At 49.6% G+C, this 26,896-nt stretch overlaps 1 protein-coding gene across 1 annotated transcript; it reads right to left on the reverse strand.

The window, feature by feature from the left end:
- Window positions 1-1,126: 1,126 nt before the first annotated feature.
- Window positions 1,127-9,234, reverse strand: FITM2 (fat storage inducing transmembrane protein 2). The gene is made up of 2 exons (XM_063350193.1): window positions 9,031-9,234; window positions 1,127-7,071 (listed from the first exon to the last, which is right to left on the reverse strand). Exons 1-2 carry the CDS (start codon window positions 9,201-9,203, stop codon window positions 6,429-6,431), a joined length of 816 nt encoding a protein of 271 aa, XP_063206263.1. The 5' UTR covers window positions 9,204-9,234; the 3' UTR covers window positions 1,127-6,428.
- Between the last annotated feature and the right edge of the window lie 17,662 nt (window positions 9,235-26,896).

Below are 26,896 nucleotides of genomic sequence, written 5' to 3' on the forward strand. Positions count from 1 at the left end.
TTGCTTTGTCAGAGCCCAGCTGTCTGTGACCGCAGCTGCGGCGAAGGCAGAGGCTGTGGACTGCAGTAACCTGCGTGCTGCCCGCCAAGGCTCTACCTGCAGACGGCAGACGCCGTTGCCAAAGCAGATTCTTCCCGTTTCCACGCGACTTCGATGCTGAAGAATATCGGCGAGCAAAGCGTCAACCTCTACCCACTCCTCGGGAGCTCACGATAGGGGGCTTTTTCCTTTTTGTCTTTCTCCTCTGCACAATGATCGACTTTTTTTTCTTTCCGCTCTTTTCTTCTTTACCCCTCTCTTCCGTCCTACCCCTTTCCTCTCTCCTGGACCCCCCCGAGTTCACCCTCCGGCCGCGGACAGCCGGGGATAGATGACCATTTCCAGAGACATTTCTGTCGCCAGGAGCCCAGGGGCTGTGAAGCTCTGCACCTCCCATTTCCACCTGCTGAGAAAGAACTGCTAAGAAATGAAGGAGACACGGTCTTGCTAGAAAGCTCTTGACAGCACAGACCAGCGACAGCTTCAGAAGCCTTTCTGTAAAAAAAACAGCATCCAACCCCCTACTTTCATTGCCTCCTGTCTCAGCCCTTTCCTACCAGCACTTCATCTCTCCCGCGACCTAAATCCTTTTTAGCTCCAGGAGAGTTATCCAAATAAAGCTACTTTGCAATCAGGACAGAGCGTAACCAGGTCTGAGGGTGCTTTATAATGCTGCAGGCACTTCTTGACATAGAATTAAGCATTCTGCAGAGTTACGCGCTGTTTTGCACATGCTCTTTACATCACAAGGTCATGTCACTCCACTGCAAGCCTCCTGGAACACTCTTCTATTTTTGCTTACCCAAAGCAATTTCTTTCCATTCCGTGCCCTCGGAACCAACCACTACAGAACAGCAATCGGGAAGATTCTTGGCCACAAGCAAAAAAAAAAAAAAAAAAAAAATCCCCAGAAACCAAAATAAGAAAAAAACCCACCCTGGCATGATTTTTCTCTTAACTTCCAAATCATGACAATCAACCAAAAAAAAAAAGAAATTCTTAAAAAACTCAAACCTCTATCATTCCCATTCTTCTGAAAAACAAACCAGTCAGGTCAGGCTATGGCAAAGCTGGAGCAACAGTGCACAGTGCTGGGAAGAGCTGTGGTCTAGAACGACACTCTATCAAGCACACATTAAATCTGTGCTCACTTCCATCATTTGCAAAACACAGAGGGCAGACCCCGAGTGCCATTCCGAATCCCCACAATCCTGCTGGGCTTGGATTTCCAAATTCACGTATTTGGATATAAGGCCAACAGGCTTCGAGGCCTTAGCATCATCTTTATTTTCAATTAATTTTGCATGGCTTTCTCCATCACATCAACTATTTTGAGCCACAACCTATATTCAGCTGAATTTTCTCCAGCCCTGAGTCATGATGTTCAGGCTGTCACTGATGCAGTCACGCCGCGCGTAACCCCTTGGCACTGCTCATCTCCCCGTCCCCAGGAGAGAGGGAAGGCTCCGCAGAACAGAGGCTGCGCGGGATTCAGGGAAGAGATTTCCAAAGAGAGCTGACATTTACACTGAGGACATGCCTATTTATTGCTCTGCCATCAACAACGCTTCCCACAGATTAAATGCATTAAATTGTGCGACCGAGGGAATACGTGACCTAAAACTGCAAAACAAACCCAGGCTGGACATGCAAAAAGGCTTCAGAGATGCGAGACAAAAAATAATCATCATTTGTATTTACTTTGGTGCCACACTTTCCTTTCTTCAGTCTTACCCCACTAGGGAGACCCACAGTACAAGTGCAGATCTCCTACCATCGTCAGGAAAAGCACGATTGAAAAAGGGCATTTTTCTGAATACTTCTTTCCCTTGATACTCAGCTCTCCTGAAAGGCTGGTGAAGCTCTTCACCTACTGCTTATTTTCTGTGCCATGTTATAGTGCCAAAGCTTTACAGAGACGTTACTCAGCTTGTTACAAGGCACGCGGCATTGCCTGCGTTTTGTGATGGACAGAGGGTAGTTTAAAAATAAATAATCTTTCAGACTAAACAGTACTACATAATTGCCTGAAATTTCAGGGACTGCCCTCAATCCTGAGAGTAATTTCCATTTCTGCTTTCCCAACTTGTAACCTCTACATTCTCGTTATATATTTTGTTTAAGCCCTAAGGTACCCTTCTCATAGTCAAATGAATTAGCAATTTCCTACTAAACACCTGGGTGAAACCACTGTTTACCAAAGTGCAGCGTGTGCTCCCGAGAAAAGGGCAAAGCTAACTCTACCGCCGCACCAAGTGGCACCGTCACGTTACCTTCTCTTTCCTTCCAGGAGTTCAAGCCCATCAGGCACAGTTCTGCTTCAGTGAATTAAGCCTGTGCTTTTTTCCAGGTGAACACCACTTTCAGTGACAGACCAACTCCCTTTTGACAACAGTTAATTAAGACTTCAGAGTCACAACAGCCTATTTTGCGAGTATTAATTACTTTTCATCTTAAGCTTTGGCAAAACACTTAAAAGAGGCGTAGACAAAACACAGAGAAAGCATGCATCTAGCAGAGGTAAAGAGCATTTATTATTAATCTGCACTCCAGGAAGCGAGGTGAAGCTATGAAAGAAATAGTCCCAGGAAACAGGTTTCTGAGTGGAGAGAGATAAACGCAGGCTGATCAAAAGGGAAAAGAGCTGGAAAAGGCTGATTGCAGAGAAGCTGCAGGGATCTGCTTTAAACTACGGTGGAAAAAACAGATACTATTTCACTAAGAAAAGTGACCATAGACTGTGTTCACAACTAAAGCCTGATTTTTCGAAGCATTTAATATATCACAGCAGCCCCTACATTTTCCACTAAAGCGCAACACGGGGCAGAACTGGGTGTTTCTCGCTTTGTCAAGAAAGCAGGATTTTACTTTTGCAGCCGCTCCATGACCCGAGTTTCAGTACACACAAATAAATTGGCAAACCAAGAATACTATTTAGCACCACCAAAGCATTCAAAGAGCAGGCTTGCTTTGAACAAAGACTTTGAGGAAGAATCCAACCCCAGTCTCAGAGACGTTTAAAGCTCAAACTGTTCAGATGGCTCTTACGAAAGATCGAAACTTTCCTGTTTGCCTGATCTTGCCTCCAAGTGACGCAAACATTTGAAAGCGTCCCAGGTAAGTGAAGAGTGAAATGAATCCTACTCCGGTTAATCTTCCCACCATGTTCTAGCTGAGACTCCCTTCCTTGCTGGCTCCAGCAGAGGAAAATGTTTAAGGCACCAAGAACGGTCTCATCCACCTCAGCCAGGCCAAACGCTGCTTCTGCGAAGTGCTGTGATACGGAGCTTACAAAACAGGCTGGACAAACATAGGCAGTGAAAAATTAGCAAACGTATGTTCAAATATGTAACATGCCAGTAATTTGCTGGAGACAAAAACTCCCTAATTCTACAGACACAGAAAGACAGCTCTACAGGAACAAGACCAGGGACAAAGGAAAAAGACCAAGTGTTTCTTGTGATTACAGCTGCTGTCTTTTGGAATTCACTTCAAAATGTGAAAATTTATCTTTAAAATGTTACACTTTTTTTAATAAAAACTGAAACAAATTAACAATAGCTGTTGACAGCTGATTCGTGCCTTTGGCAGAGAACATCAAATGCAACTACTCACAGCGCTTTTTCTCTTTAGCTGCAAATCTGTCGTAGAGGGGCCACATTTTTGTTTTACTGATAAAAGTGTATTTGGGAGAGGGAAGGAAGTCAGATAAAGGTGATGGCAAATATGTGAACAGAAAATTTGCAACCTTTCATTTTCAGTACAAGGAAGCAAAGACTTACTCCAAAATATGAGTCAAAAAGCACAAAGAAATGGTCTAGAGCCCAGGGGAACTTTCTAAGCCAACAGCTGGCACATGGGCTCTGGGTACCGAGAAAGACGCACACGCCAAGATTTCCAAACTCATAAGCAGTATTACAGCCACGAGAATTCCTCCATATATTTCAATGGATTAGGCTTTCATTTTGCTACAATAAGCAACTGTCCATGTTTATGTAATCAGCTGCCTGGCGTAACAGGCACACATTGGGAAACTTGCTTTTATCAGGCATGGCTTTTTTTTTTTTGTTTTGTCTTTGTTTGGTTTCTTTTTACACACTGTACTTTTGAGAATCTGTGCTATATTAACTCATTCAAATACTGTGGAATTATCAATGTCAATCTGATCATGCATCTAGAAGTCACAAAAACACCGTGAGGCTGGATCATTCCGGGAAACGAAGAGCAGCGGCAGTATCTTTACGGACATCAGAAACAGATTCTCAAAGACACAAACACCAATAAAGTTTTTAAGTGTATTTCTTTCATTGTTTAAATAAAAGTTTTGAGAATAACCATATCCCATATTATTTCCATAATAAAAAGTTTGTATGACACTGGTTAGAAGTGGACAGATATATCCATATAGTGATTGCACAAAACATTTCTGAAACTGAAGATAATTTCAGCAAGTCAGTTGGCTTAAATAAACAGCATTTCCTGTTTCAAGGCCATGTCTATATAGCAAAGTTACATAAAGATAACCTAAAATAGAAACTTAAATCTAATGAAATGAATCAGAAAACCTTCTGGGTATATAATCCCTTGTCATGGTGAAAGTGGCTTGCGGTCTAGCTTAACTCTATTTGGAGCAGGCTTACATTACATCAAAAGAATGTCTGCAAATGAATTTGCGTTGTTTAAATAAATTTAGTTAAACCCAATATGAGTTAATCAGTGCAAATTTTCCAAAGAGTCAGCTTAAAAGGCAATTCAATGCAAAAACAAAAGGAGGAGCTTGACAGAAAATACGTAACCTCCTGAAACGGCTTCTTTCTGCGAGATTTGTACGTTCTAAGGACGCACAACTCCCACCTGCCACTGAATTCAGTGGAAATTCAAGTGAATTCAGCTCTCCTCAGAGGCAGACCACAAGCGTGGAATTAACACTGCTGTATTTATTGCAAACACTACTGCTCTCTTGCTGGAAGAGAGCTGTTGAGATGACAAACAGAAGTGTGCCGAGACTAGAGCGTGGTGCATCACACCCTATATTCAGCAAAATAATCACCTTGGAGTCAAACGCTACAGCCAGATCAAGCCTGCTCTCAGATTAGCGGACACTACCTCCAGCCTTGCCCACAGACCTTGTTGGCTGTCTCGTTCATCACTACAACTGTCAAACAAATTTTGTGCAGTTGTGACATGAATACGCCTTTACGAAATAATAAAAAGCTTTTCAAGATAAAAACTATGCTAAATGGTTGATTGATATGATGAGTAAACCCATCCCATTTCATACCTATTCATTATACAACAGCAGTGTTTTATTCAGTAGTGGGTTTCCAGCCACATCAAAAGTGGCCACAGCTTTATGTGCAGTCAAAATTAATTAGCTTATTGATATTACTGGATAAGCAAGAATAAATATTGCTTCAAGCACGCTGCTTTGCAGCTCTTATGATAAACAATGTGTTTCATTCATTACCAAGCAGACTATTTGGGAAACAGCAGGTTAAGCTAACTTGTTCCTAACACCAGAATACCATTGTTCTTCTAGAAGAAACAAACTGCGAAGTACTCGTTGCAAAGTGTGCAACTCATAAGATTTAAAAAAAATTAAAACCACAATTCTCATATTTGACTTTTTAGCAAAATTGGAAGGAGTTTGGTTTTTTTGTGTCAAGAATAAAATGACAAAATATTATTATAGATACTTCACACAAGGAGAAAGTTAAGGCTGTTTTTCAAGAATTTCCTCTTTAAAGGCAGGCATGAGTTTAAAGTCACTTAAAGTCTCCTTAAGACATTTAATCTCAGATTTACTCTCTGTTGCAGAAGATGTAGACAGCTAAGAAGCATGTGGCAAGTCAATGTATTTAACGCTTGATAACATGAGATGTTCCAGTTTCACAGCAGAACATATACTGCTATATACTGCTTTAATGAGTACTGATATTTTTGCAACACTTGGCACCCTTATGAGCTTTCCCATAAGGCAATACAAACAGGAGTACTAAAAAAAAAAAATAATAATAAAGTAGTATGAGGTTTGGATCATCAGTGATATTTTGACATAAATAAATCAAAGAGAGAGAATTAATCTGAGATCAGTCAAGCTCTTAAAGAGCAAAGGCCTCTGTCAGCCTTGGATCTGCTCCTCCATTTATCAATAAAACAGATCCAACTTCTGATTTCTTTGCTGAGAACGCCAGTTAGAAACTCCTAAACAAGAGCAGATCTCTTCCAATACCAATTTTTTTTTTTTCCTCCCAAGGAAGCAGCTCATTACCACCTGCCAGTCATCAGCTACTACAGATTTGGTTTCCTCCAGCCCATCACCTCCTCTTTACAGTGGAAATGCAGTAACCATTCCTACATTCAACTACTCCAGTACTGAATTTTAAAACTTATCTGCTATAACTGTATTTCTTTGAACTCAAAGGTATATTTGGAAGAGGTAGTCCAGGAGAAAAGGGTTTCAAGTACCAAAATCTGTATGTCCCGTACCAAGCTGACAGACCTATCAGCACACCGAGAAGCTTTTGACTGAAGTCGTGGAAATAGACCGCAGTGCAGAGAAACATGAACACCCAGATCATGGTGAGAAAACACAAGGAAACAAACAGGCCGTTGATCACAACACGCAGCTTAGAGTTCTGGTCTATGGACAAGCCTTCCAGCACAGCCACCTCCTCCACAATCATCAGAGCACAGTACGAGAGCAGGAAACAGTGCCCTGAGATATCAAAACCATTCCAGATCCCGTTGTCCTGGTGGCACTCCTGCTTGGTGGCATACAGCCGGCGAGGCTCGCTGAGTTTACCCGAGGTAGAGCATGCGCCAGTGAGATTCTCGATATACATGAAGAGTCCGGTGCAGACATACCAGATGGCAGTGCCCACCGCAAGTGCACTGAGACGCCGCAGCACCATCAAAAGGCTCTTTGTGGTACCATAGAGGAACTTGCTCTTGGCAAACTGATAGGTAGTGACTGTGATGAAGGGCAGCAGAAGCCAGAACGTCCATGCCCAAGCCACCTTCACAAAATATCTGCCAGAGAAAAAACAAGAGAAACATCCATGTGTGAAACTTCACAGGACCTGAGCTAAGTGGTGGTGCTTGAAGAAGCAGGTTTTCAAGGTCAGTGCTTAGAGCTGTCTAAATCTGACACTTGTGCCATCCCTTCAAAATAAAGCATAGCTAAAATCTTAACTGTCTCCCCACTACTTCTCTCGGGCCCAAAACCTGAATACTCCCTCAATTGGGTACTTCCACTGTTTCCCAGGCAGTGTTCCCTCAGACCTAGAGCCCTTGTTCAGACTTGCAGTAGACTTGCAGATCAGTTTTGCAATTGCTTTTACCCTACAAACCCGCTCAACTCTGCCCTACTCAGAATGCAGCTGCAAAGAATGTATTTTTAGCTTGCCACCCTGATCGCAGTAACCCTTTCTCTGACTCTCCTCCTCCATCTCAATTATCTTTGCTTCACCACCTCACCCTCTTAATACTGAATAAGACAGCCAGGAGGAGGGCTGACTCTTTTCTCTAATCAGCCTGTGAAATTTGTCCTCCGTTATCACCTTATAAAATAAATGAAGAAGCAGAATATGTTTGTTCCTTTGCTGTCCCTTCAGTTGATAAGAGCTTTCCTTTGGCAAAGACAGATCCTCCCATCTCTAAATTCACTCACTGCCTTGAAAATTTTTGCTATGATGCTTATGAAATCTCAAAAATCATCTGATGATGTGCTGATATGCTGTTTAACAGGAGAAAACATTCCGTAACTAGCCCTCTTCAAATCTTTAAGTGGAGCAGGTATAAGTGAATTTACTAAGAAGCTAGGGAGACCAAGTCTACGATCACCTTTCTCCCCTTAGTACCTTCCAATGCAGCTTGCTTCCTATCAGCTGGTGGGAGAAGGGAACTGTGCAGCCCCGTCTTTGCCCACATCCCAGTTTGAAAAAAAGAGATGGCAGAATTCTGGCCTATGGCTGAGCTATTGCTAGACACGCAGTCATCATTAAATCATCACCTCAGACAAAACCAAGCAGGAATAGAGTTCTGAATCTTCATTAGGACCCTAACAAAAACTGTCAGGGCCTTGCCTAGGATCTTGAGGAGTACCTCCATTACTCTTCATTACAGTAGAGGGGGCATCTGTGTGGGAACTACAGCTGCTATCATGGAACAGTAATTGAAAATAAAATCCTCATTTTATTGAGACAGTTAAAAGCAAAAAAGGCCGCTAATATCATTGCTGCCAGCAAAGCAGCAGGCAAGTAATTTGTGGGGAGAAAAATTGCTTCAGGAACTGTCACTACAGATAACCTTCCTCTATTTAAAAAGGGAAAATTGAACCGTAGCATGTTTTTACTGTAACATCAACTTCACTCTCTTAAGTGTTCCTGCCAATCTTTCTTTTCAATTGCACTAAAAGCGGCTCCTCTCCCACACGTCACCAAATAACAAATCCGAATCAATAAAGTACAAAATTCCCCAAGTCACAGGGGAAAACAGCAATTTTAGCTTTACTTTCTGATCTGTAGCAGGTATAGTGCACGTGCACTGTCCCAGCCCATTGCCTTCCTCATGCCCTTCAAAATGCTCAAGTGTAGCTTTAAAGAATGACTAAACCAGTTAAATCATTGCCCGAGTACTAGGAAAGGACTGCAGTAACTCTGCTTTTAGAAAACATAAGACGCTAAACTACTTATTTTCTTCAGCTTGCTTTTAAATCAGTTCAATAACTATCAGGTGACTCAAACCTGAGGAATAACCTGGGAGCTAAAGAAGGGGGAAAACCCCTCTTTTTCCCCTTCCCATAGAAACTGAGCAAGAAACTCCAGTTGTTCTGAAGTCTTACGGCCCTGTAGCCTGTAGCAGACGTTAAGACCGCGAGATCTGACAGAAACCACCACTTAGCCCCCTCAGCAGCCCAGCACAGGCACGGCCCCCGCTATTCCCCCCCGCCATGGTGCAGGCCTCCCCGGCCCCCCAGGCCCTCCTCACACGTTGAGCGGGTTGCGCTTGTTCCGCATGGGCGTCTCGGGCACCAGGTCGCCGTCCTTGAGGGCGGACCCGAGGAGGACGATGGCCAGCAGCAGCCAAGGCAGCCTGCGGCTCACTCGCCCGCCGGCCAGCCCGGCCCGCAGCCAGCGGCCGCTCCGCTCCAGCCGCTCCATCGCCGCCGCCTCCGCCGCCCCGCCCGCTCGGCCGCCGTACCGCGTCACACGCCCGCCCCGCCCACCCCCGCACCGCCCCCGCGCCCCCTGGCGGCGCCCGCGCGGGAACGGCGGCGGGGGTGCGCATGCGTACTGCCGCGCGGCGGCGGGCGGGACAGCGCCCCCTGCAGGGCGGTGTGGGGTGCACGGGGGGCCGGCACGGTGTGGGACCCATAGGGGAGCCCCGTTACAGTGTGGTATCCATAGGCGGCGGGCGGTGCGGTAAGGGATCCGTGTGCGGGCCGTGTTATGCTATGGGATCTATGGGGGGGCGTTGCGCTATAGGATCCATAGAGGAGCCCCGTTAGGGTATGGGATCCATGCAGGAGTCCCGTTGCAGCATGGGATACATGGGGGGGCCCCATTGCGGCATGGGATCCATGTGGGAGCCTCGTTATGGTACGGGATCCATGCGGGAGATGCGTTAAGGAATGGGATCCATAGGGGGGCCCCATTACAGTATGGGATCCATCGTGTATCCCCATTATGGTAGGAGGAGCCTCATTATGGTATGGGATCCATGTGGGAGACACGTTATGGAATGGGATCCATAGGGGGGCCCCTTTACAGTATGAGATCCATGCAGGAGCTGCGTTACAGTATGGGATCCATACGGGAGCTGTGTAATGGTGTGGGATCCACAGGGGAGCCCCGTTATGGTATGGGATCCATGCGGGAGCTGTGTTACGGTAGGGGATCCATAGGGGAGCCCTGTTACGGTATGGGATCCATGTGGGAGCTGTGTAACGGTGTGGGATCCACAGGGGAGCCCCGTTATGGTATGGGATCCATGCGGGAGCTGTGTTACGGTAGGGGATCCATAGGGGAGCCCTGTTACGGTATGGGATCCATGTGGGAGCTGTGTAACGGTGTGGGATCCACAGGGGAGCCCCGTTATGGTATGGGATCCATGCGTGAGCCGTGTTACGGTCGGGGATCCATAGGGGAGCCACGTGTCCCGCACCGGGAGGGGCCCGCGCTCGTGTCAGTGACAGCGGGGTAAGACGTGTGCTCAGAAACGTCCCTTCCCCACTGTCCCCTGTCAGGACGGGAACGGCGGCAGCGGTTTGGATCCGTCACCCGGTGGGCTGACCGCCTGCAGAGCACCGGCAGAGACCCCTGAGGGGCTCGTGGGGTGTGGGGTCTATGCCATAGGTTAGGTTGGAAAAGATCTTTAAGATCCTGGAGTCCAGCCGTTACCCCAGCGGTGCCCTGTCACCACCGACCCACGTCCCTCAGCGCCACATCCACACGGCTGTTAAATCCCTCCAGGGATGGAGACCCCACCACTGCCCTGGGCGGCCTGTTCCAGCGCTGGACAACACTTTTGGCGCAGAAATATTCCCTGATATCCACCCTAAACCTCCCCTGGCACAACTTGAGGCTGCTTTCTCTCATCCTATACATGAGCATCCAGTACTTCTAGAGGAAGGCGGCAGCTCCCCTGAAGGAGAGTGTCCTACCATGACAGTCAAGAGAAAGTTTAAGAATTTCTTCATTCAGTAGAATTTTGTCACTTTTTTCCTGGGGCTTCAGAGAGAGGGAAAAAGTATTTCTGAGGCTCTCAATGCTCCTGCCCCTTTTCACTGCCCATGTTTGATCCCTGAGGTCCCTTCCAACCTGGTATTCCATGATTCTGTGATATTTCGAGCCGAAAGTGGTGTCCAAGCACCGGCCGTCGCCGTGGTATTTCAGACCTATGTCATCTACTGAACTGCTGCCGCTGTCATTTCAGCTTAGTTCTTAAAAAATAATAAAAAAAAAGCATCAGCAAGCAGAGAAATGGCTGAATGAACAAAGAGCCTTTATTCATCCCAATGGCCTCCGGAAGAAAAATAAGAAAAATGTGAGATGGGGCGGGGGGGAAAAAAAGCAGATCCTATCTGAGACGGGATGGGAAAGTGTTTCTTGCCAGGGCACGTTTCAGAGCTGGTTTGCAGACATGGCCAGCGAAGCTGGGGCAGCGTCTGGGCTCAAAGAATCACAGAATCAAAGAGCAGAAGGACACATCAAAGGGGCTGCAGCCGATACGGAGAGTTTCAGCGACGGAGCTTATCCAGGGTAAACGGCGTTTGGCAATTTATTAGGTGTTGGTTTTAATAAGACGGCCACGGCCGTGTCTAGCGCTCCCAGCCATGGCGTCGTGTGTCCCCCTCCCTCCCCCGAATTAGAAAAGATGGGCGGCTGCGTTCACTCGGACGAGCGAGGATGAGAGGGGCTGGGAGTGGGTTTGACAGAGCCCGGCATTGTCTGCCTAAATCCCCCCTCCACCTTTGAAACCTGGCCTCCCCTCCGCTGCCCAGGTGTGGGGCTCGGAGCTCCAGACTGTCTGCGACACCCCAGTGAGCTGGAGGTGGCCAGCGGCTCGGCTGGTGGCTAATGAAGCATGCGGTGGTGTCTGCCACCCGGCAGGAGGGTTTCACGAGCTCGGCACCTGCTCCGGATGAATGGAGTTGACGGCACGGGCTGGAAATGCGTCTGTCTTCAGCCCAGCTTGAAATGTCTGAGGATTATCTCTGTCAACCGTGGATTCCCGCAAGCAAAGCTCAGCTGGGTCCAGGTGTCCTGCAGATTTAGAGTAAATCTCTGCTTTCGGGCCATGCATTAGCTGCCACGTGCATCGGCCAAGGCCAACAGTCCTTCTGAGGAGCCGATCGCCCCTCCTCTGTGAAGAACCACGGAAGCAAAATTTAGGTCTTTTAAAACTGCAGAAAAGGCTTTTATTCATAAACGGGGAATAAGGTTTGCTCCAGGGGGATTGCAGAAGGTTCCCAAAGAGCCCTCACAGATACCCGGTCGAGCTGCGACAGGTATAAACCCTACTAAACTGCAATAATTTGTCAGGTATAGCAGATATGGCTGCCCGATATGGCTGTCCTTCCCTTTTTTTGTATCTTTTTCCTTAACCTCACCAAGTCACCGCCTGATGCAAGCTGAAATCTTCCAGATTTCTTTAAATAATTCTTTGGTTGTTTTGTTTTTATTTGTTGGGTTGTTTTTTTTTTTTTTCCAGTTTAATTTGAAGCAAGGCCCCCAACAAATCGTTTCACTTTCATTGAGAAATCCCAGTTTGCCTCTAAAGGACACAGGGATAGGTCTGTTAGGGGCTGTAGAACCCCCTTCAGAGCTGATGGGTGGTTGGTGAGCCGTGTCCCTGCACTCCCAGTCACCCGGAGCGTAGGGCACTCACTTGGAGAGACAAAGAGGAGATGCCGGCCGCCTGAGCAGAGGTTTCAAGTGAGAACCAACACGCCTGGGAAGAGCATCCTCACTCCTGAGCTGCAACAAGCTTGGGGGAAGTCTGTCCTGCTCACAGAGTTCACGTGGTGCCAGGTATTTCACTACTCATTGGAGCAAGAACGACAGCACTGAGTTATTCATTATTTTCAACAATTCTAATTGCTTAGAAAATTAATTTATCTCATTACAGTGATTCTGTCAATCACTGTGATTGCAAAGAACTGTGTCTTGCTGGTGTGAGACTATGGTATGGATAGCCCTCCAGCAGAGGGCTACGAAGATGGTCAGGGCACCGGAGCATCTCGCTGATGAGGAAAGTGTGAGACCTGTGTCTGTGTAGCGCGGAGAAGAGAAGCCTGAGGGGGGATCTCATCAATGCTTATCAATATCTAAAGGGCGGGTGTCAAGAGGATGGGGCCAGACTCCTCTCAGTGGTCCCCAGCAACAGGACAAGGGGCAACGGGCACAAAGTGATACACAGGAAGATCCATCTGAACATGAGGAAAAACTTCTTTCTTTTGAGGGTGGCAGAGCACTGGCACAGGCTGCCCAGAGAGGTTGTGGAGTTTCCTTCTCTGGAGACGTTCAAAACCCTCCTGGATGTGATCCTGTCCAGCCTGCTCTAGGTGACCCTGCTCTGGCAGGGGGGTTGGACTAGATGATCTCCAGAGGTCCCTTCCAACCCCGGCCATTCTGTGATTCGGTTCTACCTTCTGCAGAACTGAGGATCCTCATCTTGAAACAGAGTCGCCTCCGTCTCAGCAAACAGCCAGTGGAAAGACCACCCTAGCAACCCTTGCCAGGAGCCTAGGGCAACTGTGCACCTAATTTGGGTACTTAAAATTCGCTGTGGAGAAATTTAGACCTTCTTGCAAGACAGTGACATTTCGCTCAGGCTTGTGGTGCTGCACCGTGATCTGCTGTCACTTAAGACGCTGAGAAAATGGTGTTGTATTCGAATATGCTGCAGTAGCATCATATAGTAGTCTCACAGGTGTGTCATGAGACCACTATGCACAAGCTCTTCCTGCTGAACACGCTCAAAAGAATTGCATGTTAGAAGGCGGCAAGATCTCTACTGAAAAGTCGGTTGTGCTTTAAAGCCATTTGCAGAATGAGTTACGGGAGTTTAATTCTTCATCCCTTTGCTAAAGCCCTTCAGCCGCTGTGAGCGCCCCAACAAGGGAACCTCCCGGCACTGAAGAATAAGCTGGCAAAGCTTTGGAGGTTTGCTGTGGAGCAGGACCAAGAAGTTTGAACTGAATCCTCGGCTCAGTCAGTCAAAACTGAGTCTCTTGACCGTGCTCAATAGGAATCTTTCTTTTTTGGTCAGATTTCTGGGTCTGGTGTGCTCTGTTGCAGCCAAGGAAGGATGCCTGGAGGAGAAGGAGAGAAAAGCCGCACACATTTTTTTTTACAAAACAGAAGCAATTGTTCTTTTCTGATGCAAGTTTGGGCTAGGGTGGGTTCTCCCATGCTGCAGGGAGGTGTGCTCCAGGAGGAGACCTTGGTCGCCCCCCAGCACGCTGCCTGGTGGGACCGGCAGAGCCACCAGCCTGTGGCCGCACACTTGTGGGGCTGAGTCACCCCACCACCACCGGCCCATTTGAGACCTCCTCTCCTCCCATATTGTCCCCCGGCTTCGGAGCCGTTCCCACACCCGCTGGCATCTGCTCACCCACCGTTGCCTGCCCAGGGGGCCCCTCGCCAGCCCCCAGCCCTTCCCTTGGGAAGCCAGGTGCTGGTGGCGGCCGTTCTTGCCCAGCCTCCCCTGCTCTCTGTTTTCCTTGGCAAGTGCTGCTCACATCTCCATGATTGATTGTGTTTGAGTTTGATCATGGAGCGTCCTGGGATGTTTGCATGAGAGGTGCTACATAAGCGTAATTCGTGCTGTATTTTCTTTGCCTAATAGAAGCTTAAGCTTGAAGTTTAAGATGGTTTCGGCCCTTTGCTGAGACACTGTCCATCAACCCAGATGCTTTCAGCTCCGCGGCCTTCTCTATTCACTGTCAGCTTAAAAAAAAAAATAAAGAAATAATATTGTGCTTTGTTCCTTTGTGTCAGTGATGCCTTTGAAATGCAGCCTTCCTTTCACATCATCCTAGACTTTGGTGCCCGTCTCTGCTGGGGAGCAATGCTCTTCCCACGAGCCGCGGTCTGGCCATGGGTCTGGGCAGAACCAAGAGCAAGTCTCGCTCCTGCGGGTGGATGCTGCGTTATTTACGGCAGAGATGCTGAGTCGAGAGACAGAAGAGAGGCGATGGTAACCCACCACCACCTGTGTGTCTGCCCGAACCTATGGGAAGGCTCTTTCCCAGTCCTGAAACCCCAAGAATTTTAGAAAAAGGTGCGGAAAGTAACCCCAGGGAATTTGTACAGGCTGCACCATCACTGGTACTGGCCTGAAAACCTCTGCAGGTCACACGTTTCCCCTCCAGCTCCCCTCAAATGAATAGGGAGGGTATGATCTGAGCTGCAGGGAATTTTCAGCATATTTGGTGGTTATATCCAAAGATCAAAATATTTTGGGATACCGGGCAAAGCATAATAAAGAACCGATTCAGTTTTCAGCGGCGCAAACTTTACTAATGCTCCAAATTAATACCTACTGCTACAAAATATTTACATTTCTTGTTCTGCGCGGCCAGATTGCAGCAGAGCAGACTAATGACGAGTTTTAATTTACAGGAGAGAATGGTCTTGTGATGAGCGTGGACTCCGAGGAGCTGGGTTTAATGTCGGGCTCTGACAAACCCCCTCTCCAGCCATAGGCAAGTCCCTTCGCCTCTGTATCCCCGCGCCCTGAGCGGGATACGGGAGAAATTCTGTTCTTCTCCTCCCTAAATTTCTTTCAGAGACAATTGTGAGGTTGCAGAAGGACACGATAATGATCCGAAGAGCTTAAAAATAACCCAAACTCACAAAGATGTAAAATAGTTACTCTTCCTACAATACAAATTACACAGCCCATTAGCAGATGAAGTGGGGATGAGATTGCACATGAAAAAGCAGAATTCATGTGATTAAGTATACATGTGCTTGGGCATAAAATGGTCTTAATTAGTCATGTTTATCTATAATTGCCTGACTTCCTCGAGCAGCTGTGGTGGCTGCGTGCGCAGCTCCTTGCTGAAATCTTCCCTGGTTTTTGCACAGCATATAACGTGCGCCTTCTGTGTTTGCCAAAGAAAATCCTCACCTCCGCACCCCCCCCCCCCCCCGCAACAGCTGCATATTTGAATTAATTCCATTCTCGCTGCGTTGTTTTTTGGGGGGTAGCTGCTGGGTAGGTTTTTCGCTGCAGGCTGAGTGGGCAGCAGCCCCATTAGCCTTTCTGTTAGCCATGTGCTAAAGGTGGTATTTCCGCTTATTCCCTTTCTGTAATGATTATCAATCACAGATTAAACATCATGTAAATCTCACAACAACAATTTCCACAAAAAAAACCCCAAAACTTTGCTGGGTGGCCCTCTAGCTACTGTAGAAAAATATTGCCTTTTTTTTTTTTTTTTTTTAAGATGAAGAAACTGCTGTTTGTTGCAACTGGTCAAATATGGGAAGGAAATGGTCTGTGCTTATTCATTCACATTCAGAAATATGAACTTTTCAAACTTTACTGGTGCATTTTTAGCTTGTATGTTTGCAGGAAAGAATCAGAGTCATATACTCAGGTGTAAAATTTGGAAGTGACTTTGTGTTGATTACCTGCAGGGGCCACAGTTAATAGTTCTGGTTTCTTGACTATATAACTGGTACAGCCAACCACATAACATGAGCTGTGGCTATTTCAGTCAAATATAGAATTACAAATATCAAATGTAAAACTAAAAAAAAAATAATATACATACATAATATTTAATCTGTGCTTTACCGGCTTGGTTAATTATAAGTGTTGGCTGAAAATGTGTTATGAATTTGTCCTGACCATAATGAGTATCGAAATGCTCTGTAGATTAAAATAATAATTACAAAAGATGTTCAAAGGGTATGCTGGATAGCCAGTGCACTCAAGATGGTCACAGTCTTAATTTGGAAGCCTAAATTAATAGAATAATTTTTTTTTAACCTACGTATATGCAGTGTTTGGCTCGCTGAAGGCCTCCTGCTCGCCTCGGCACGCTCCTCCACTGCGGGGCTGCCCCACATCTCAGCCTTCCTCAGAAGAAACAAGGGTGCCCCAAGCCATGGAGTGTATCACTGGGGTCATCAACCACCGGTGGCATCTGAAAGACAAGATGGGCAGAAAGACAGCGAGGTGAGGGGATGTGCCAACGTGAAGAGCTCTGAGCAGCGCCCAGGTCAGCCACCCCTGGGATTAGGACAGTGAAGAAGTGTTTGCCTCAAGGAGAAGCCCAAAGCTGTACTGGTGTCTGGGCTTTGGGCTCTGGTTTATCACCATTTTTCCCAGCCAGGACTCTTCCCTTCAGCTTCTGCCGGAGTTTGGGAGCACTTGCTTTGCTGTCTGTACCTGTGTGGTCCCACCGGGTGTAGGGGGAGATCTGCCATTAGGATTAAATGCTCCCAAACGGCAAATTAAACCTATTTGTTATGGAGCTTCTGCACCTCCCTAAGGCAGCTAATGAGATTTTACCGTCAAGCCCAAGAGGCTGGCAGGGCCGTTACTGGTCCATTATGGTGTGGCCTAGTTTCCCAACACAAAGTGGGCCAGACTGGCTGCTCTCAGCTCTCGACGAGGAAGCACATCCCAGTCCACCAGGAATGGAGCATCTCCCAGAATACAGCGGTCTGTTCTGCTCCCTGCCATGGTGGGAGGAAGGTATGGAGGGTGGTCAACAGTGCATGGTGGGGGGGTCACCAACAACCCGAGGAGGAGATGGGTGATGAAAGTTGTACTCCTGCTGCCTGGACTCTACCTGTTCTGAGAATAAACAACGTGTTTTTTTTTTGTCTTTCCCTTAAAGTTCGGTGAAAAATAAAATTAAAGCCAAATCTTAGTGCTTCAACTAAATCAGAGCATTTACCAGCTTCACTTAAAGAAACAGGATTCTTTTCACCCGTGTTTATTTGTACAGTTCAGACAAGCTGTTTATTTAAATGTGAGCCCACCACAGATGTGCAACTCAGCCCAATCTCTGTTGACACCATTCAGAAGTCAGGGAGAAAAAAGTAATACACGAGAAGCATGTTCTGCCACTTTGCTGGAAAGAAGGCCTTTCTTTCTGCTGTTTATTTAATATAGGCTCCAAACAATTGGCAAAGCAGGTCTTACCCTGGTGCGGGGAGATGAGCAGGACCCTGTGAGGTGATGGAAGGTGCCATCGCTGCATCAGGCGCCCTCTGAGAAGGATGGGGGATGCAGATACCCTCCTTGTAGCGCAGCTTTTTTGCATGCTGGGGGGAGCTCCCTCTCCCCGAGACGTCCGCGTTGCTGGGGCTTTGAACTCCACTTCAAAGCTGGGGCGAGGTTTCTGTAAACCCAGAGAAACAGGTAAATATTTATCAGAGTCAATTAACCCTCTTCATCACCTCAACGGTCATCTGTGCGAGACGGCTGGAGGGGTTTTGGCAGGCACAGAGGGGAGCCTTGTTGATTTACTGACCCACTTTGGGAGGCGGGTAGACACAAAACACTGCGGTGAGGAGACCTGGAGGTTTTCCCCTTAGCACGGTCTGTGAACTCACAGAGATGTCTCATCTTTTCTGTTACTGGAGCAGGCAGAAGAAAGAGGTCCTGCTCTTGCCTGGGGAGAAAGGGAGAGCACCAGTCCTGCTCCTAGCACTGCTCCTCTAGCTTTATAACCACTTCATTCATCCCACTCACTCCAGATGGGCATCAGCTGCTCACAGAGGCTGAGAGCTCATCGTGTCTCTGACCTGCTATTGCAGGTTTAAGGGTAGACATTGTGAACTACCCATGCCAGAAGACATAATATCATATAATGCCTCCGTGAATTTATCAAGTTCTGGTTTCCAACATCCCCCCAACCCACTTACAGGGGTCCAAGGTCTTGGTTTTGGAAAGAGGGCTTTGCTGGGCCACTCTGTCCCTGGTGTCTGTGTAGCAGCCAGTGGAGGGGGCAAGGAGGGCACCCAACAGCTATCCCCAGTCACCAAACCACTCACCAGCACTCCCAGCTCCCCCTCTCTTATCAGCACAGCATGAAAACACCGGCTTAAATAAGAAAAGGGGAAGGGAAAACTAGAAACAGCTGAGCACCAGATGAGAAGGATGAGGCTAGGCTCGTTCCTGAGCCCCAACCTGACCCAGCACCCCCCTGCTCGGACATGGCCCCCCGGGCAATGCCACCCTCCCTGTCTGTCAGCCAGGAACCCGCAGCTGCATGCTGACAAGCCGAAAAGGAAGCGCTGGGGCTGTAACAGGGTCCAGCTGGGACCTGTGTGCTGCCCCTGAGGGTGTCTCTCCCCTTGGCTCTGGGAAGATGCTGGGGGAGGCTCCGTGGGTGTCCCCCTCCCAGCTTCTGGAGTCCGGTGCTCCGGCACAACTCTCACCTCCTGTGCTTTCAAGGCAGGGAAAGCCCCACCGCCCCGGCGGGCTCGGCTCCACAGCAACACATGGGCAGCAGACAGGACACCGGGGTGAAACCACGCTCCGTGTCTGCTGGGGAAGCGGAGCGGGGAGAGGGATGTGCCAAAGGCAACATCTGTCTCGGTGAGCTCAGTGTTTGCTGTCCTGCGAGACGCCGGCCGCGGGGCAGATGGGCTCTTGTCCTTTCCCTCACCGAGCACTGAGCTCCGACCTACCAGGTGCCTCTGTGGGAGCTGGCGCTGGCACATCTGTTAGCAGGATGAAGGCTGGATTGTACCAGGCTTGCCTGCGTGGGATAGTTAAATCTCACTAGCGGCAGTGGGGAGGACGAGGCAGCATGAACCTTATCGGCTGTGGTCCTTATCAGACACCACAAGCCCTGGTCCCCGTGGGGCTCGTGCTCCCAGTACTGGTGTGTGCCCAGCTCCACTCCTGTTTCCTCCCTGTCACTCGTGCCACATGGTCAAGGTCATGCAGCAGGGATGTGTCAGCTCAAGCCACCATCAGACCTCTGTGTCCCTGAGGACTGGACAGAGCCACTGACGAGCTGCAGGAATCCCGCATCCAGCTCCCTCTGTACATCAAAGGGCGGGCACTGGGGAACGTGGGCTCAGCGGAGCTGCCAGGACTCAGAGCGTCCTCAGACCAGACAGTTATCTTCAGATGAGGTGTCCCAGTTCCCAGGGTTTTCAGGGACTCACGTGTCAGCACATCCCCTGGTCAGAGCAGAAAAGACCCCGGGGAGCGTGTCTCCATGGTGAGAGAGATGTGGAGACAATCACTCCCATTTTGGCTGTGTTCAGTTAAACTGCAGATCACGGGTTTGGACCTTCCAAGGCCTTGCTTGGAATCAGATTTCCTTCTATATTTCCCTAGATACATGGGGTTTTCCCAGTGTGTTTTAAACAGCCTCATTTATCCCTGGCAGATCAAAGCACATGCACCTCAGGGAGCCATGCCCTGCTGGGACGGTCACCCCCGTGTCCACCCACCACCGTGTCCTGGCTGAGGAACCCAGGCCATGCACTGACACACCAAACCCTTCCCCAGGGCCAGCAAAGAGGAATCTCCCTGTACGGGGAGCCTTTCCTGGTGGGAGCCCCCCAGGATGGCTCCCCACCACCAGCAGTGGGGACCAGCTGGTGGCACTGGCGGGGAGCAGAGTGCCGTTTGTCCTGCCCGGCACCAAGAGCCCTGGCCGTGCGGCAGCTAGGCTGGTGGGCAACTCTCTGAGGTTTACAGCCGTGTTTCAAGCTCTTCAGGCAGGAATAATTCACCGGCGGGCAGGTTAGCCCATACTTTAAGAGAGTTCATGGGCTTCTTGTTGACATTAAGATCACACAGGGCAGGATCTGCAAGTAACCCTCGTTGTGGCCACTGTGGCCAGTGACCCAGCCTCTCAACAGGCCAGGAAATATATCCCAGCATGAAATAACACCAACTCTGCCTTCATGCCCAGAGCAGAGGGGTAACGATCCCCCAAGCACATGCACTGGCGAGCACTGACACTTGCACCAGGTCATGGGCAAGGGGCTGTTGGCAGAGGGCAGCCTCTTTCACTTGAAAGACAGGGCAGATTTGGTACGGGCTCTGCACTGCAAGCACGGTTTCTCCTCTTTTTCTCTGGGCGCAGATTATCTATAACGATGTTGTGCTGTTTGCTGCTTGTTTTCCACTTCCAAACCCTGTGGGATGGCCCAGCCTGGGAAGGAGGCATCGGTGTGCTGCTTACCACCTTTGTCTCTTCTTGCTGAGCCTCTGCATCCCAAAACCATGGCTGTGCCCATCTCCCAGCGCGACCCTCTCCCAGCCTCTGCAGCACAGCACAGCACAGCTCCGCAGAGATGCCGTGCCACCGACACGACGTGTCTCGCCAGGACCTCCAGCTGCACGCTTCCTCACAGGCTTTTATGTTCTTGGAACAACAAAATTTATCACTTGTGGCAGACAGGGTGTCTAAGTGAGTTCGGGGACTGCAGCTGCTTCTCTCAGCATCTGGCACAGGCTGATCCTAGGGAGCTCCTTTCATTAAATCACCCAGCAAATACTTGTGGAATCAGAGCTCTTGATTTCCATTCCTTTATACTTCACGTATGTGCTTGGCTCAGCCTCGGGAGGTTGCTTTTTGGACGGTCAAGTGCATGCAGGCCCCCAACATGCACATTTTGTCGTAATAAATGTGGAGTCCAAGACACAGGAGGAGCAGATGACGCCTCGGTAAGTCTGAGACAAGGCATCAGTGATGGTATGTCTACAGGCTCTGCAATCCCTGCCTGGTGTGCCAGGGCAGGGGCTGCTCGAGCTGTGTTTAAAGGGCAGCACAGTCGTCCTTGGGTGAAGGCTGAGGAAACTGAGCAGAAAAGAGCATGCCAAGATTCTCGTTTTCCCCTTTACCAGCCTTTGTCCAGCTTTGAGCAAAATAGCTCTTGCTAAACATCTGAGCCTCCGTGGCTGAACCTGCGAAATTTCATGCCTAGGCAGAGAGAAACCTGGTGGCTTGGATCCAGCCATCTGGATGTGGGAAAGCTTGGAAGTCCCATGAGAAAAGGGAGATTTCTTGGCAAAGATTCACATTAAATCTTTACGGGAGAGGGGAGGGGTGAAAATACAAAGTGTTCATCAAGATGCTCCCGGCGTGCGGGCAGAAGCCAGGAAGCCCCGAGATCATAGAATCATAGAGTAACAGCATTGCCTAGGTTGGAAGGGACCTTTCAGATCATCTAGGGGTGTGCAGGTACAGCGAGAGATTTTAAAAGTGCGGAAAAGTATTTGAAGCTCATTTCAGCTTCAATGCCAGAAATAGGCAGATGTTGCAGAAATCCTGTGTAGTCCTGTCCTGCTCACCTGGAGGGGCAGGACCAGCTCCGAGGCGGTGCTGGTCATCGGCAACCCTCAAAGCCCTCTGGTAGATGTGATCAGCATGATAGTATGGATGGAGAAATGTGTATGGAAAGCGGTTTGCCCAATGTCACTCATGAGACCAAAAGCTTCAGGATTACACCCTCGTCTCACCCGTTAGGTGCTCTCTCTGCTACAGCGCTGATGGCCTCCCCGGGAAGTCCCAGGAGAGCTGAGCCACTGCTGTTCTCAGCCTTGTGAAGAGTTGTTAACACACCGAGAGCCCTTATGGGCTCGTCTTTCCTGCCCAAAGCCTCCCCATCTCCTCCAGACGCCCCTGGGAGCTCCTGTGCTGTGTCTTTCCTCCTGCACCACCTCACTGCGCTCACCAGAGTCTGCTTTTAAAGCTGGCCAGGCTGTGAGAGATCACCACCCACCGGAGCCACGGCCTCCTCCCTGCTGGACATGCCCCAGGCAGACCCTGGGGAGAAGCAACACCTTCAGGAGACCCCATCCCAACATCCCAAGGGATGATAAACCACTGCAAGCACTCCCTGCTTCCTTCAGAGCTGGGGAGGAAAAGCAGCATCTCTTCTAGCCCCACTGTTATTTAGTCTGAGCCAAGCAAACAAACAAACAGCAGCAACATTTTTCTGCGGAAAAAAAACATTTTGCAGCTGGAGAGAGTGAACCGTGCGCTGGTGGGGATGGTTGGGGGGTGTCCGACAGTGCTGCAGTGGGGGCCCGGGCACGTGAGCACCGGGGCCACCCCCGAGAAGAGGAGCAACGGGAACAAGACCTCCCTGTGCAGCCATGACCAACCCGCCTGTGAACCGGTGCCAGGTGCTCAGTTTCTATCTTAATTTTGGTCTTGGAAAAAAAGGGAACGGACTGAACACACAGGGGCTGCAGTCAGGCTGCGGCACACACCCGTCCAAGCAAGAAAATTACACGGTAAGGCTGCCAGGGTGTCCTGACTTCACTTCGCCGGGTCTGGGCTTTCGGGGCTGTGATCCGCTTGCCCCCGACCGGCAGCTGATCCACCCCTTTGCCGGCGCTGCAGCATTTCCCGACTATTGCACAGGTAGCGCTTACTGCATCAGATGCCGAGGAAAGAGACAATCTCCGCTCGCCCCAGATGATGCCTTTCGTGCAGGCTGGTTTTGCCCTGTGGGATGGGGAAATCCCACCAGGACCCCGGGGTGGGACCGACGGGTTTCCCACCTCTGAGCCTGAAAGCCGACCACATGGAGAGCAGGCGATAAGCACAGTAAAAAACCACCCCACCATCGTCATGTGTCCAGGGCTGCTGGCTCCTGTCCGTGTCTGCGGGCAGGGCTGTGGGTGCACAGTGGGGATGGGGGTGGTGGGGTGGTGGGCACGGGGCTGCTGTGGGGTGGGGGGTCCCGGTACCCAGCCTGGGCTGGTGAGGAGGTCACGGCTGATGTTTGGCGCCCAGGTTTGGGTCTATCTCGGTCTCGGCTGGCTCGTGGTGTGATGGGCCCCTCTTTCCATTGACCTGTTAGATTCTTCTCACGTTGGCAGAGCGCAGCAGGACCATCACGCACCCACAGTGCCGGTCTAAAAAACAAATCGTTAGCAAACAGCGAATTAACTATCTTCTGGATTGTGCTGAGAGGAGCTTCCGCGCTATTTAAGTGGATTTCTAAACTTAGCCCAGTTACTGTAAAAAATACCTTTGCGAGAAACTACCGTCCGCAGCACTCAACTTCAGAGACATTTATTTCTAGAGCCGGCGGAAAAATTTCTCGCCTTTCAAAGGCTCCAATTATATCTTGGTGCTGGCTGGAACCGGTGGCCTTTGCAGCTTCCTCACAGGCAGTCGCGGGCTGCTGGTGGGGACCACAGCTCTGACGGTGCCGCAGGGGCAGGGGGAGAGGTGGGGGGGCTGATACCCACCTACTGACCAAGGAGATCACATAGGATCCCATTAGCCGTGATGGACGCCTTAGTTAGTACCCCAAAACAAGCATTTTTCACTTTGCATCACAAAAGCATTAGTCCTGCTGCTTTTTCAGCTATGGTTGCTGTTAGCACTAAAGACTCCCAGGGTCAGGCTTCTGTCAGGACCTGGCCAGTTGCACCAGCAAAAGGAGCAACTCACAGCTCGCAGAGCTGGGGTGATGCCCAGGTGGCCTTTGGCTAGTGGGTCGGTAGCCAGGCTGTGGGCAAAGCAGCTCTGTGTCACCCCACCGAGCCCAGCCTGGGTGGTCGGACCCACATGTGCAGGCTCCTGCTCCCGACTGCCCGTTCCCTGCAGCATCACTATGTGTAAAATGGGAAAGGGTGGGGTTTTTTCACCTTTATTTTTAGTTTTTCTCATGTCCTAGCAAATATGCAAGTGGAAACAGTGGGTTAAGAGAGGACGTTGCACCTAATGCAGAGGCAGGCACTAGGCATTGTGTGAAAGGCTCCAGGACCGCGGTCCCGACCGCAGAGATTGCAACTGCTTGTCCCTGTCGATGGATGAGCCGGCCCCTGGCACAGGAACAATCCCGCGGATGGATTTTACAGCAACATCCATGGATTGCAAACAGTCCTGCAAATCAGAGAGGTGATTGGAGAGAGCAGGAGGGAGTGGTGAAGCATCTCATGTTTATTAATGGAGATGCTCCGAACCCCAGAGTTTGGACTAGGCACGTGCTGCCACCATGTTAGCCTGCTGTTGTAGGCAAGCCGTGATGCCTTAAGTGGTTGAGATAAAGGCTGGAGAAGACTTGGCCCTCTCCAACCTGTCCTGCTGATCTCTCCGCTGTGGTCCCTGCTGCCGTGGCTGCACATTCAGGGTCACACGCGTGGTACCCCCGGCATGAGCTGTTCCCCGCAGCTGGCTCAGGCGCTCCTCCCTTCTGCCATCCCTCCCTCCTCCCCCTAATCGCAGCCCTGGCAGAGGTGGAATCTTCTTCTGCAATGGTCTGGAAGTGTATGGCTGGTGCTTCCAGCTGGCCACAAACAGCAGAAATGCAGCCCAGGAGACAGGATTGCTGCCCAAGCGGGTTAGGAGGCAGTCTCCAGCAGCAGGGTTCACATGGGCCTGGGGTCAGGAAAAAATCCAGTAGACATCAATAACTGAAGCCTTCATAAATAATCCTGCAGGCTCTGGCAAATGCAGCTGGGCTATCTTGCTTCAGGTTTCCTCCAGAGGTTTGCTCCCCCTGCTCAATTTTGCCTCCTGCCTGGTGTGACTGTGCCGCACTGGCACGGGGAAAGCAGGTTCCTGGGTGTGGAGATGGCCTGGCTGGATGAGGGATGACCTGATGACAACGAGGGAGAGTGAGGTGAATGTGCATTGCACCTTGGCTCTCTGCTCCATCCCAGCTTTTAAAAGTGAATAATAGGAACAATTCGGGCTACCAAAATTCACAACATATCACAAAAACCACTCCCTCTCATTAAAATTGTGAAATTTCCTTTGAGAAACTTGCTCTGTTCCTGCGATGCCTGAGATATCAGGGAGAAGGGGTTTGATACTTATCAAACTTCTTTAATTTTGATGAAGAAAGGCTGAATCCTTTGGCAAAGCCCATCCCAACGTGGTGTCCCTGTGTTCTGGCCAAGAAAGGCACAGTTCTGCTGGCAGCCAGGAATTGACCCCCTGATTCGCGCAGCCTGGGAGGTCACCTCTTCGGCGTGAGATTTGACTTTTCCGCACCCCTTCCTCCAAGGCTCAGCTTGGTTCAGAAAGGGATTCAACATTTACAAGGAGTTAATTTCCTAATTAGCAAGAAAGATGACTCCGAAGTCCTCAGACCTCAGGACTGGTCTCGGTTGGGTTAGAGCTCAACGGGGTGTTTCACTCCAGGGAGATCACAAATAAACGTGCAGGAGTTCAGCCTGGGTTTTCTCACACCACAACATACGGAGATCAAATCTTCTGACCACCAGAGTCAGAAGGAAGATCTCCTTTGATAACGCATGAGCAGGAACCAACCTCTGGGTGTGTTGGACCTCTACAGGGCTCTAGAAACACAAAAAGCCATCAAAAGCCCCACTTTCCTTCCCTGCCAGGGTGGGCACTGTGGTAGGTGGAGCCACTGGTGGTGTTTGGGGGAGGACTGGGGGAAATGAACAGCTTTCAGCAAATCTGGAAAACGAGCCTTTCTGCCAGTTCATAAGAGGGGGGTATTTTACTAGAGCAACAAATTTTGTGCATTACTTGGGAAAACTGTTTTGTTCAAACGGGGCTTTTGTTTTGATTTTACCCCAGTAAAGAGAAGGCTCCTGCTATGGAAAGGCACACCAACCTCCTCCAGGCACAGGGATGCTCAGGGACCAACAGCACATCCCGTCCCCCAGCAAAGGGCAAAGCCCTGCTCAGTCCTGTGTGGGCTCATGTCACCACCTGCCGCCTTGATCCACGGGTGATGGGGGATGCCCGAAGCCAACAGACGGGAGAAGCAAACATGACAGAGGAATCCTGCGAGCCCCGTCGTGGCTTATTCTGGGGCGAGCTGCTATGTGTGTCAGTCTTAAAAGCATCGGTGGGCATCTCTGCCAAGAGAGTGCCGTGAACCCAGTGATTTATCTCTTTTTTTTCTCCCCAATGCTGATTAAAATGAGAATTTGCCGGCACGGCTGCTGTATCCAGCCGAATGCGTGTGCTTCTTGGCTCCCAGCGAGGTCCTCGCTGCAGATACCGTGTGCTTTGGCAGCCGGGCCAGTCTGGGCTGCAGGATATTACGCCTGGCAAAGACACAAACCCCTTCCAGTTCCTGGAATTTGGATTGTCTCGCGGAGTGCTGATTAAGCAGTGCTTTCAATCTGCACCCAAGACAAAACCCTCGCCTTGTCTCCGCTCCGAGGCTCGGTGTGGCTCGGCTGCTGCGTGGCAGCGGGAGCTGCAGTGGGTTTGCTCGCCCCGAGCCCCAGGGAAACAAAAAAAAACAAACCCCAAAATTCTTAAATGAAAAGAATTTGCATTTTTGCAGTTTGCGGTGCTGGACGAGCATTTGCTGCTCAGGGCTCTGTCTTTTGTGAAATGACAAATCATGGAAAATACCCTCCCCATAGCACAGCCCCGGTGCCCTTCCCACCTCCGTGTGCGCTT

Source organism: Chroicocephalus ridibundus, chromosome 12 (genome assembly GCF_963924245.1).
Source record: "Chroicocephalus ridibundus chromosome 12, bChrRid1.1, whole genome shotgun sequence".
Taxonomy (NCBI): domain Eukaryota; kingdom Metazoa; phylum Chordata; class Aves; order Charadriiformes; family Laridae; genus Chroicocephalus; species Chroicocephalus ridibundus.

Excerpts from the sequence above, each read along its gene's own strand:
- FITM2 (XM_063350193.1), bottom strand. The coding sequence starts at position 9,203 with ATGGAGCGGCTGGAGCGGAGCGGCCGCTGGCTGCGGGCCGGGCTGGCC. Across the intron at positions 7,072-9,030 it reads AAGCGCAACCCGCTCAACGT|ATATTTTGTGAAGGTGGCTT; the intron begins GTGAGGAGGGCC and ends TTTCTCTGGCAG.